This window comes from Bacillus rossius, chromosome 8 (assembly GCF_032445375.1).
Source record: "Bacillus rossius redtenbacheri isolate Brsri chromosome 8, Brsri_v3, whole genome shotgun sequence".
NCBI lineage: Eukaryota > Metazoa > Arthropoda > Insecta > Phasmatodea > Bacillidae > Bacillus > Bacillus rossius.
This window is the reverse complement of record NC_086336.1, coordinates 1,571,892-1,585,869: the sequence shown is the minus strand read 5'-3', so window position 1 is coordinate 1,585,869 and position 13,978 is coordinate 1,571,892. Positions and strand designations below refer to the sequence as shown.

Genomic DNA, 13,978 nt, shown 5'->3' with positions numbered 1-13,978 from the left:
TTATAATGTTCAATTCTTTTATTAAACTTATAGATAGATGGTAGTAAATGAGAGCAGTGAAGCTCTGCCTCGCGCGGAACTGGGCGACCCTACAGCGGGGAGCTGGAACTGGACGACCCTACAGCGGGGAGCTGGAACTGGACGACCCTACAGCGGGGAGCTGGAACTGGACGACCCTACAGCGGGGAGCTGGAACTGGACGACCCTACAGCGGGGAGCTGGAACTGGGCGACCCTACAGCGGGGAGCTGGAACTGGGCGACCCTACAGCGGGGAGCTGGAACTGGACGACCCTACAGCGGGGAGCTGGAACTGGACGACCCTACAGCGGGGAGCTGGAACTGGACGACCCTACAGCGGGGAGCTGGAACTGGGCGACCCTACAGCGGGGAGCTGGAACTGGACGACCCTACAGCGGGGAGCTGGAACTTTGCGACCCTACAGCGGGGAGCTGGAACTGGACGACCCTACAGCCGGGAGCTGGAACTGGACGACCCTACAGCGGGGAGCTGGAACTGGGCGACCCTACAGCGGGGAGCTGGAACTGGGCGACCCTACAGCGGGGAGCTGGAACTGGGCGACCCTACAGCGGGGAGCTGGAACTGGACGACCCTACAGCGGGGAGCTGGAACTGGGCGACCCTACAGCGGCGAGCTGGAACTGGGCGACCCTACAGCGGGGAGCTGGAACTGGGCGACCCTACAGCGGGGAGCTGGAACTGGGCGACCCTACAGCGGGGAGCTGGAACTGGGCGACCCTACAGCGGGGAGCTGGAACTGGGCGACCCTACAGCGGGGAGCTGGAACTGGGCGACCCTACAGCGGGGAGCTGGAACTGGGCGACCCTACAGCGGGGAGCTGGAACTGGGCGACCCTACAGCGGGGAGCTGGAACTGGGCGACCCTACAGCGGGGAGCTGGAACTGGGCGACCCTACAGCGGGGAGCTGGAACTGGACGACCCTACAGCGGGGAGCTGGAACTGGACGACCCTACAGCGGGGAGCTGGAACTGGACGACCCTACAGCGGGGAGCTGGAACTGGACGACCCTACAGCGGGGAGCTGGAACTGGACGACCCTACAGCGGGGAGCTGGAACTGGACGACCCTACAGCGGGGAGCTGGAACTGGACGACCCTACAGCGGGGAGCTGGAACTGGACGACCCTACAGCGGGGAGCTGGAACTGGACCACCCTACAGCGGGGAGCTGGAACTGGACGACCCTACAGCGGGGAGCTGGAACTGGACGACCCTACAGCGGGGAGCTGGAACTGGACCACCCTACAGCGGGGAGCTGGAACTGGACGACCCTACAGCGGGGAGCTGGAACTGGACCACCCTACAGCGGGGAGCTGGATCTGGGCGACCCTACAGCGGGGAGCTGGAACTGGACCACCCTACAGCGGGGAGCTGGAACTGGACGACCCTACAGCGGGGAGCTGGAACTGGACGACCCTACAGCGGGGAGCTGGAACTGGACGACCCTACAGCGGGGAGCTGGAACTGGACGACCCTACAGCGGGGAGCTGGAACTGGACGACCCTACAGCGGGGAGCTGGAACTGGACGACCCTACAGCGGGGAGCTGGAACTGGACGACCCTACAGCGGGGAGCTGGAACTGGACGACCCTACAGCGGGGAGCTGGAACTGGACGACCCTACAGCGGGGAGCTGGAACTGGACGACGCTACAGCGGGGAGCTGGAACTGGGCGACCCTACAGCGGGGAGCTGGAACTGGGCGACCCTACAGCGGGGAGCTGGAACTGGACGACCCTACAGCGGGGAGCTGGAACTGGGCGACCCTACAGCGGGGAGCTGGAACTGGACGACCCTACAGCGGGGAGCTGGAACTGGGCGACCCTACAGCGGGGAGCTGGAACTGGGCGACCCTACAGCGGGGAGCTGGAACTGGACGACCCTACAGCGGGGAGCTGGAACTGGGCGACCCTACAGCGGGGAGCTGGAACTGGACGACCCTACAGCGGGGAGCTGGAACTGGGCGACCCTACAGCGGGGAGCTGGAACTGGGCGACCCTACAGCGGGGAGCTGGAACTGGGCGACCCTACAGCGGGGAGCTGGAACTGGGCGACCCTACAGCGGGGAGCTGGAACTGGACGACCCTACAGCGGGGAGCTGGAACTGGACGACCCTACAGCGGGGAGCTGGAACTGGACGACCCTACAGCGGGGAGCTGGAACTGGGCGACCCTACAGCGGGGAGCTGGAACTGGACGACCCTACAGCGGGGAGCTGGAACTGGACGACCCTACAGCGGGGAGCTGGAACTGGGCGACCCTACAGCGGGGAGCTGGAACTGGGCGACCCTACAGCGGGGAGCTGGAACTGGGCGACCCTACAGCGGGGAGCTGGAACTGGGCGACCCTACTGCGGGGAGCTGGAACTGGGCGACCCTACAGCGGGGAGCTGGAACTGGACGACCCTACAGCGGGGAGCTGGAACTGGACGACCCTACAGCGGGGAGCTGGAACTGGGCGACCCTACAGCGGGGAGCTGGAACTGGACGACCCTACAGCGGGGAGCTGGAACTGGACGACCCTACAGCGGGGAGCTGGAACTGGCCGACCCTACAGCGGGGAGCTGGAACTGGGCGACCCTACAGCGGGGAGCTGGAACTGGGCGACCCTACAGCGGGGAGCTGGAACTGGACGACCCTACAGCGGGGAGCTGGAACTGGACGGCCCTACAGCGGGGAGCTGGAACTGGACGGCCCTACAGCGGGGAGCTGGAACTGGACGACCCTACAGCGGGGAGCTGGAACTGGACGACCCTACAGCGGGGAGCTGGAACTGGACGACCCTACAGCGGGGAGCTGGAACTGGGCGACCCTACAGCGGGGAGCTGGAACTGGGCGACCCTACAGCGGGGAGCTGGAACTGGGCGACCCTACAGCGGGGAGCTGGAACTGGACGACCCTACAGCGGGGAGCTGGAACTGGACGACCCTACAGCGGGGAGCTGGAACTGGACGACCCTACAGCGGGGAGCTGGAACTGGACGAACCTACAGCGGGGAGCTGGAACTGGGCGACCCTACAGCGGGGAGCTGGAACTGGGCGACCCTACAGCGGGGAGCTGGAACTGGGCGACCCTACAGCGGGGAGCTGGAACTGGACGACCCTACAGCGGGGAGCTGGAACTGGGCGACCCTACAGCGGGGAGCTGGAACTGGGCGACCCTACAGCGGGGAGCTGGAACTGGACGACCCTACAGCGGGGAGCTGGAACTGGGCGACCCTACAGCGGGGAGCTGGAACTGGGCGACCCTACAGCGGGGAGCTGGAACTGGACGACCCTACAGCGGGGAGCTGGAACTGGACGACCCTACAGCGGGGAGCTGGAACTGGACGACCCTACAGCGGGGAGCTGGAAACAGGTCAGCAGGAGACAGGAGTCAGGTGTCTGTGCTGAGGTAGTGTTTACAGTCCAACTGCTGACGAGCCCAGGCTTCATCGCGCAGTTCCCGGGCATCGCTGCTAGGTTTTGACGTGACAACGTCTAATAAATCGATGAACGCCGGCTGCACGCACGATAAAGTGTCCCGTAACGCACATTGTCCCGTTACACTGTGTCCCGTTACGCTCATTGTACACTTGCGCCGCATCTATCTCTCTTCCACTCGATTGGAACAACCATCGATTTGACTTTTTCGAGGCAAATTAAACTTGAAACACTCCCATTCGTTTCCTACTTTTCCTATCATCGTCCTATCCTTAACAGAATAACACAGATAGGAAGAAGTTAAATAGAAAACATGTATAAAAGTTATAGTTAAAATAATCTCTTCGTTAAAGTAATAAACATATTTGAATTAATGAGTGAAAATAAAAGTAAAATTATCAATTAAATTGTAGATTTAATTTCACTACTTCTTTGTATCTATACAAAATAGTGATTATTCAATAAAAATAATTCAATTTTATTCATAAAACTATGCAATTATTTCATCAATGTTTTGCTATGACGTCACGTTGAACTATCGTCCGTAAACCGACTTTACAGACAACCAATTTTTCTTATTTCATTTTCATTTTTTACGTTTTTACTAAATAAATAGGCACAATAAAATGGTAGGTGTAAAGAAGATTTTATTAAAAACAAAATCTTTTAAGATTGATTATTCTAACACGCCAAAGAAATCAACCAAGACCCACAATGCAAGTGGTGATAGCATGCTTATTAATTCACGTAAAACAAAATGGAAAAAAATATTAACGATAACATTACCGCCATAATTATAAAAGTTAGGTTTTCATTTTGTTTTGTAAAGGCTCAAACATAGCAAAAGTTCACGCGGGAACACCGCCTCCATGCCATACCGCAGGCACACTTGGCATACGAAGCTAACACACGGACAACATTTGCCGAACTTGAATTTTGAAGTTGCAAGCCAAAAGAGAATTTAGAATAAAACTCAGAGAAGCAAAAGTTAATATCTCGAGCATCGCCACGAAATGCCAATCGCAATTCACAAACTGTACTTGCGTGTGTCATGCCCCGCGGGGTAGCAGGTCTAGTCTCAGCGATGAGAGCCCGTGACGGACGATACAGCCCGAGGAAAAGGGAGGAGAGGAAGGAATTAGAATGAAGAAGGAAGAGGGAAGAAGAAGGAAGAAGAAGGAAGAAAGAACAAGGCCCCAACCGAGGGAACGCAAGCACACATACTTCGCGGAGGTGCAAGTGCGCCTGTGCTATGGAACAAAAGATGAAGTTAAAAAAGAAAAACAAACCTAAAAGGGGGCGAGCTGCACTGACGACAAAACAAAAGGGAAACACAAGAACGGAAGTCTTCAAAACATGCGGCGATTACTTCTCATTTAATGAGGTATCCAATGTTAAAAATGAAGAAAAATGGTAAATGTAAATTTATGCCATCGTTTTCACTTACGGTATCATTTATTATGATTGGAAATTACTAGAATAATTAAATAATTTAACTTAAAACCGATACCATTTTTTTATATTTGGGTACAATAGCTTCTTTATTTGAAATGTAAATGAAATTTATCATATGTCTTAGGTAAAATATTAGTTATTAGTATTTATTCTTACTATTAACTAAACAACATATTTACCTTTCTTATTTTTTGTCGGAGATGCCTATGTGGAAATTCATAACCATACATTTATAAAACTGAAGAGCCTACGCTACGTCGTTGCCTCGCCGCAGCTGGGAGGCCAGGCTCCTAGTGGTCGGCGCCATTGTACCCTGTACCCTGTACCCTGTACCCTGTACCCTGTACCCTGTACCCTGTACCCTGTACCCTGTGAACTTCAATAGACAAAGCAAGGAGTAATCACAACTTAAAAAATATGTTAAAAATATGGCATTATTTTAATTCAAATCGCATTTTAACTTTAACTTCAATTAGACTTATATTGTGCAGTGAAATATGTGCGTACCCCAACCAAAATAAATTCTTTTCAATTTGGTTCTAATTCGATTACTAGGAAAAAAAGGTTTTACATTCTTTCTATAGATGATTATTGTAGTGTACAGATTGTACTTTAAGCAAAGAAACATGTTATTATTTTTTATTTGTATATAATTGCTGTAATCACTTTTAATATAAAGCACATTCTATTGGTTTATTTATTTCATACTACATAGTTTTGATTTGTTACTTATGGTAAAAACAAATACTGTGAGCAAAATAATATTAAACAAAAAATGAACTCTATAATAGAACATGTCTGAGTTTGTTAGTAAAAAATATTCCACATTATATTCACGAATTAAAATAATTATTTATAGGAACTGCACACCTAGTAAATCGAAAACCGATTTGGTTTTATTTTATAAAGTATTTAAGAATGATGGGCATTATTGTTGTTCTTTTAATTAATTTTAATCCTTTGCCTCGAAAATAATAACAATTGCTTAAACTATTGTAATAAGTAAGTAATTAATCAAAAATTCAAAAAAAAACTTGGTAGCATTTTGAACATTAAGCATTAAATGAGCACAATTATTGTAGTGAATCTAGATTAAGTGACTAATTACTAGTACATGTTATTTTATAGTTGTATCAGAACAAACCTATGTAAAAATAAATAAGACCCCAATTCCATTGTTGGCCTATACTCATTATTTAAAACATCTCGAAATGAAAATAAACTTCAACCAAAGAAAGACCAGTGTGAAGCAGCCAAACAAAATTTCACAAATAAAAGGGAGGAAGATATTACATAATCACTCTACACTAATACTGCTCACTAAAGTTACAAGGAAAATTGCCACAGATATCGTCGACCACTCTGCTAATAACTTTTAACTAAACAACCAGGTGCAGCAGCTGACCCACGCATGCGCAGAGTGATGGCTAGACCTGCAGAAATAGGAGGACACACAAAGAAGAAACACAATCCGAGTAGTGAGAAAACAAGGAGGAAGGTAATGGGTCGTGATGGTGGCAGCGAAAGTAGAAGCACCATGTCGAACCACATATCAGATACATTTGTAGAATGAAATAAGAAAACAACAATAAATGCAAATCAAAACTCTTTTATTAGATAAGTTAATGTCTTTTTTTCGTCAAAAATTTTTTTAGACAACTGTACACTTAACGCAAAGAAACTCTTTTAAAATGTATATATCTGTATTTACTTTGAACATTATTTTTAAAAACATATACACACGTTTTAAATTGGTGTTTTGCCCTACAGTTATAACAACAAATACTTTCAGAATTTTCTTAAGAAAAGAAAATTTAATTACACTAAAGTTGACAGTAAAATGACTAACTGGAATATTAATAAAATGCTATTTAATTCAAATAATGGTCACACTTATTGTCTCTAGTTAAGATAACATAAATCATTGTAACATACGTTAATATAAAACATGAAACATTAGTCTTAATACATATAAAAAACCCAATTTAAAAATAAAGCAACATTCATAGCTCTAATAGAATTACAAGTCTGTTTCTTGTGTCAGTTAGTCTAAAGAACTAATGCAGTGGATCACACTGGTACTTGATCTGTAAACACTGGTCCACAGCAGTGGCCGTGCTGCTAGTCCAGCAGCACCCTGCACTTGGAGCCCCGCACCAGGTCGGCCACGGGCGCCGTCAGCACGCGGAAGTTGACCTCCGCGGGGTCGAAGGAGCCGGTCATGAGCCTCTGGAAGCGGCAGGATAGCGCCCACAGCACCTCCCGCCCAGACCTGTCCCGCACTATCTTCATGCCGCTCACGAACTGCAGCGCCTCGTCATCCCTCACGAGCTGCACCAGGTTGGAGCTGGTGTACGGCAGACGGGAGTTCCAGCAGTTCAGGGAGGTGTTGGCCAGCGGGCTGAAGAACAGCACTCCCCGCCTGCTCATGGCCGTGGCGGCAGTCTGCGAGGAGCGCTCGCCCGGAGACTGCGTGAACAGCCCCGCCGCAGCGCTGGTGTTGGCGGCGAACAGCGACTGGTTCCTGAGCAGCGAGGTGCGCACCCAGACCTCGCGGTAGCTGGCCAGGCTGTGGAAGTAGAGGGTGCGGTCGCCGCGCAAGACGGGGCCCAGGGCCAGGCCGAACAAGCCGTCCTGGAGCGTGAACGACTCGCCGGCGACGGTGAAGTGCGTGGCGGGCGGCGACGGCTGGAAGAAGCTGCTGCTGACGCGCCAGGAGCGACTCTGGGAGACGTCGTACACGACCAGGCCGTGCTGCGTCACGTCGGCGAGGTAGGCGACGGCACCGCGGCCCCGCTCCTCCACGGCGAGGTTGACCAGCAGCGAGTCGCTCCTGAGGTCCTCCCGGGGGACCTGGTAGCGGTGCAGCAGCCTGCTGGTGCGCAGGTCGAACACCAGCACCTGCGGCCGGCAGACCTGCCTCTGGCTCGCTAGCACGTCCACCGCGCCGCTGTCCGCCAGCCACAGTCGCCCCCTCGAGTCCACCTGCACACCCGGGAGCACTCGTCCACGTGGCAGCTGGCGAACACTGTGGGAGCAACTCAGAGACCACCTTCCACATGCAGCCAGTCCGGGTCTTACCCACTGAAAATATAACCTGAATGGCTCTTGTTCAGAATTTACAGTCATTGAAATATACATGAATTTCAATGTCTCACAGACTGTTTATGCCTTAAGAAACAATTCATAAATCATGACTGTATGTAAAATATATTATTTTATGTCACTCCGAAGGTAAACTGCATACAGTAACTTGGGCAGCCAGCAAGAATCGAATGACAGAATTTTCTGGTCCACCGTAGTCTTTACTTATGTTGTTTAGTAAACTGAAGAAAACAAGGATACACTGGCATTCCAGTCCCATTTCAATCTGTGACATTAATGTCTGTAAAAAAAGGATTGTCTTCCTAATACATCAGTCACAGAATGTGTTTCTACTTATGGAATCCAAAATAACTGGGTAACTCAGAAAAAATAATCCCACATGACCATAAGTTACAGATTCCCTCCGTCTTTGAACCAATTTGGTCGCTGTGCTGCCAACTAGTATTTTTGGCACAATTATAAATTTGATTTTTTTAAAAATTCTGTGTCCAGTCATTTTATTTTTTTCTGGAAGAACTTAAACTTTTTCTGTTTACTGTCCACTCCCGTTTAATCTTTGTCAGACCTGTCTCCCTAATCGTTCCCAGCATAAATATAATTTGCCAACCTTGCAACCCAGCAAGGGCTATCGTATTATCCCCGCTTTGGCGCACGTATGTCGCCTGTAATTCTTCTCCGAGCCGTGACAAGAACTACTATGCCCTGCAAGCTGACAGAGGAGGCTGTTTCTAAGACCTCGCCTGATGTAAGTACTCTATGGCATGATCTCGAGTCATTTTCACCAACGTTCAGACATGCCTCCGGGCTCAGTAGAGCCTCGTTCCCACTGTCTTCGCAGTTCACACCCCCCTCTCCAGTCTTTCGTGGGAACACTGCCCAGAGTACAGACCGGTCAATAACCCCTGCCTGTTTCGAGGCCACGGCTCCAGTCTCAGAAAGTACTGCCTATGCACTCTAGCGGCAGAGTTGCGAATTATTTCCCCTGGGTGTTTTATCGCCCGCTAAACGTCTGCCCCCTGGCATCTCCCGCAACAAACAGTACCCCGTAGTTCATTTCCAAGCCACCAGAGCACTGCACTAGTCCCCTCCATAATGCCAATGCTTTAGCAGTCGCCTCGTGTGAGTCGATCTCTCCTTGTGTTGGACCCCCCTCAGTAGGTCGCGCTGACATCGGCCAGTACCATCAACTTATAGATATCGAAGTCAGTATTTCTCGACAGGCCCCTCGGTAATCTTCGGGACCTTTTGTACCGGAAGCGAAAGCCTCCCCCTTTTCTTTTGATTGATGTCGTATTTTAATTAAGAGTCGCTGTCGTACCAAACTGACTTCGCACCGCGACTCCAGGCTGACCACACCGCATCGTCAACATCATGACTTCACTCCAGCTGTTGTTTAAAGATGTAATCAGCTAAGCAAGGGATGTGATCCCTACAACTCTAGTAATTAGCAATTAGTCAGTCTGTGTACCCCGTAGAAGTAGTCATGCTTCGTTAATCATACTTTATTATATTTTCTATTCTTTTGAATCATGAAGACGTCCGCGACAACTGCATGTTCACGAGCTCCGCACCCTGGCTGACGCTAGAAGCCATCTCCCTGTATGGTGAGTTTTTGACATCCTTTATTCCCCGAACATCATCGTGGTTAGAAGGCATTTTCTGCCTATTTTGCTAACTGTTTGTGAACCAGTTCTGAACATGTTTGTTTCGGATATGTTCACAGACAGGGTCCAAGGGTCAGATGCGGACCTAAGAACACTGCCTTCGAGTCCTTCCTCCAGCAAGCAGGACGACTTAAGGCGCCCTGACGGCTCGTTAGCAGCTCAACTTCGGCCAGCAATCGTCAAAACTCCAGTCCTTCAGTTTTTTTATATCACATATATCCCAATTGATGAAGACTGAGTACTGCCAGCCACACCCTGGAGCGTGCAGAGAGACAGAGGCTGACCTGGGTCCTGAAGACGGACGTGAGGGCGTTGCAGTCGCCCTGGCTGTTCCACGCCCAGTTGGGGTATGGCTCCAGCAGAGGACTGGCGGAGGCATTGGCCCTGGACAGCAGCGAGAGTGTGGCTGGAGTTCCAGGTCTCAGACGAGGCGTGGTCACGATCACCTTCTCTCTGGACCCTGCAACACAAACAACAGCACTGCAGGAGGAGACATCGGAGACTTCCGCTGTTGAAGTTTCACCAGTGTTGTCTGCGACTCGGACACTTCAATGAACGATGGACTCTCATTGGAATGTTCAACGCGCCAGAGCTGTTACTGTGTTGTTTCTTTCACCACAACTTCGTGTGCTCGCATTCATGAAAGAAGCACATGTCCATAAAATGAACAAGAACACTTTTTCGGTGTGACAAGTGTAATAAGCATTTTGGAATCCATGCTGCAGTAGGTCTCTGACATTGCCTCGGAGGACATATAAGTGTGACAAGTGCGATAAAGTATTTTCACATTACGACAATCCGGGTATTTAGCCTACAAGATGTGCACAGTAATACAAATAAGTGCTAGACGATTCAGGCATCGACATTTATTGCTTTGCTCGAGTAGATCGTAAACAAAAGAGCAGTATAATGGTTTGGAGAATAAGTACGACTTAGTGTTCTGGACTATCCACCACCATTACATTAGATAAAATGTTTTGAGAAATATAATCCTGAAGTGTCAGTTAATGCGTATGCGCTAAATGAGGATACTAAGGTGTGCCCGATTTGTGTAACTAAACAAGAAATGAATGATCATTTCGAGCTGTTGCTTGGGACAAATGAAAACAATGCTGCACACTACTGTTACATCAAAAACTTTTCCCGAATTGTGAGACCTCAGGTTAAAAAACATCAGCGCAATATTGATGTGTGTAAGTATATCGTTGATCAACCCCGTAAAACGGGTCCTACAGCTATACAGTGTTTTGAACTGCACAACATGAAATGTTAAACATAATTTGTTAAATAATTATAGTATTAATTCAATTATTTTTTCTTGTTGTAGACTTTACATAATACATATTTGTTTAAAAAATGTGTGTTTTATATCTTGAACCTAGCCATTTTTTTTATTAAATTGAGATTATATTGATTAAATTATTTTTAAATTGAAAAAACATTGAACCAAGTACAGCAATCGATTGAGTCAATCAATACATTAGTTGCTGATATGTTTGATTTTTTTTGGCATTTTTTTCGAATTTCTAGCTAAATAATTACAGTATTTTTATATGGCGACCAAGATGGCTATTAATATGGTGGATGTCAAGGTAATAAATCATACTGCACTCTAGTGGGTAAAAATAAAACTAACGTGATGGCAACATCCTCTACCTGACGAAAAAATGGCGTATCCAAGATGGTCGCCATGTAATATATGCCTTGGCATTAGTGGTGGGAGGTCAACCTGCCAGCTGCCACTACAAGAAGACGATTTTTTTTTTGTTTTCCCTCGCCAGGTTCGAATCGAAGACCTCACAATGTAAGTACGTTTTAATTATAATGTTAATAATTTATTTTTTAAATATTATTTTGGATTTTCTAGATGGCGTTCGTAATAAAAGTTGCAACAGTGACATAATTTTCAAAATGGCTGAATCATGTTTATAAATGTTAAAATTTATTCGATTACAAGATGGCGGAATGTTCTAGAAAACAAAATAAAGGAATCCAAGATGGTGTAATCCAAGATGACCACCGGGGTCGGGGTCAAGGTCAAGGATCAAGGTCAGAGGTCAAGTTAAGCTCCTTCAAAATGGCCGCGGGAACGTCACACTCCAAGATGGCGTGCGGCACCTCGGCACCTCAGCCTGAAGCCTGTGCCGGGAGCCCCGGTTGTAAACTACTAGCAGCAGTTGGTACAGAACTCGAGCCGGCGAACGGCGGGCTGCCAAACAATGCGCTCGGCCACTGCGCCACGCCACTGACTTGACAATAACTTATCAATAACATCCTGCAAACACAACTTTAACAACTTTATTTGAAGAGCTGTATCCCGCTTGGGAAGCCTTCATTCCACAGACGAGAGAGCCACACCCGATGTTCCCCGAAGTTCATGCTCGCTTTTTTTTTTTTTTTTTCCGTTCTATCTCATTGTACAAGCCGGTGTGGCATTAAATTTTGCGGTCGATTAGGATAGGTTAGCTACATTATAAATACTTTAAAACATTGTGGATGGTTGGTTATATTAGGAAAGTATAGCTACATTAAAAATACTGTAAAATCATTTTATGGTTGCTTAGCAAAAACTTTTTAATATGTACCTATCCAGGGCTAGGAAACCGTTTACATGATTTCACAGTATCTTTAATGTAGCTATCCTAACCAAATCAACCGTCCACAATGTTTTAAAGTATTTATAATGTAGCTAAGCTAACCTTTTACAATGAACCAAAAAAAAAACCGAATATGCACGATCGGTGGTTTGGCTCTCTCGTCTGTGAAGAGAAGGCTTCCCATCCCGCCTGCTGGGGCCCGCCCAGGCGACATGTGGGGGGCGCAGGGACCTGGTGCGTGCAGGCCTGACTGCGGGGCTCCGGCCTGAGACGCACCCAGGTGCCCCCCATAGCGACACTACTCGGCCGTCCACGAGAACACTACTGCAAGCTCAACTGCCGCAGGGGTTTTACAATGAATGCTACTCCCACCATAACAGACAGTTAAACTGCATTGGTGAAACTCGTATTAAAACTTTTAAACGACTTGATGTTAGCTTTTGGACATACGCCATTGCTAAGCACTTTTCCTGTAGAAGAAAACTAAAAAATACCCAAAAGACAAAAAACACAAACTAAGCAAAAAATTGCTGTTGTGAACAGGATATAAACACCACATATTTGTCTTTTGGGTATTTTTTTAGTTTTCTTCTACAGAAAAAGTGCTTAGCAATGGCGTATGTCCAAAAGCTTACATCAAGTCATGCACTCCCATTGCACAAATCTTTCAAAGATAAAACTTTTAAAGTTTACTGTCTTAAAACTTTCTAAAATATCAACTAGGAAGCCAACTATTGTGTGGTTTTTATTACGTAAAGTTGTAGTATTTTCGGAATAATTTGGAGAATGACTTTTAAGAATGATTATAAATAATAGTCTTATCTAATGTAAGGTAGTAAAAAAAATACTTACTAAATTCAAAAATTTATTATTAACTCAAAATTAATTTTAATAGTGATAATATTACTGTTTAAATCACGATTTTTTAAAAAAAGATATTTCTGTATTACCACATAAAATGCACTATAGCATCTGACATAATTTTTTTTTATATTTTAATGTTTCAAGTTATTTAACACATGTAAAGAGCGCTGCTTGTTAAGTATATATGCCTACGTAATAAATAAATTACGAAGGACAGTAGGTATCATGTAGACTATACAGCACAGATGCAAACCTCTAGTCCAAACGTCCACATCTACCATGAAGGCATTGCCCGGAATGTAACGTCCAGAGTTGATCATCGACTGTTTCATGGACTCGTTGGTGAACAGGAACTCTGGCGTGGTCCACTGGTACTTCACGTGCAGCTGCTTGCTGGCCAGGCCGCAGTGTAGCAGCACCGTCGCTAGCAGCGCCGCCGCCGCTGCCATGGCAACCAGAAACACACTTCAGTCTGTAAATAGAACATTCACAAATGTTTAATGTCAAGAGGAGAGCCCTACTCGCAGATTACAACAGTTAATTCTAATTGTTGTGTTCTATGTAAGATTTGTGAAAACATTTCGTAAAGGCTTTAACACCGTTGATATTATTATGAGAAATTTCATCACTTGGTCTCAAAATTTAAATTAAAATACTTTGTTAACTATCTTCTACATAAGAAGAAAAGAATATAATTAGAAATGCAGCACAGTTAGTTTCATATTTACAGGTGCTAAACATTATTATAATAAATAACCACCTATGCAACTAGAATGAAGGAAAATTGTATGAAAATGACGCGCAAGGCAAACAATAATTTGTATAACTTAACAAGAGCC

The 13,978-nt window shown here is 47.1% G+C and overlaps 1 protein-coding gene across 1 annotated transcript; it reads right to left on the bottom strand.

Moving 5' to 3' along the window:
* Positions 1-6,502: 6,502 nt before the first annotated feature.
* Positions 6,503-13,607, bottom strand: LOC134535269 (protein yellow-like). The gene is made up of 3 exons (XM_063374342.1): positions 13,393-13,607; positions 9,963-10,138; positions 6,503-7,894 (listed from the first exon to the last, which is right to left on the bottom strand). The coding sequence occupies exons 1-3, from the start codon at positions 13,586-13,588 to the stop codon at positions 7,031-7,033; spliced, it is 1,236 nt and encodes a 411-aa protein (XP_063230412.1). The 5' UTR covers positions 13,589-13,607; the 3' UTR covers positions 6,503-7,030.
* Between the last annotated feature and the right edge of the window lie 371 nt (positions 13,608-13,978).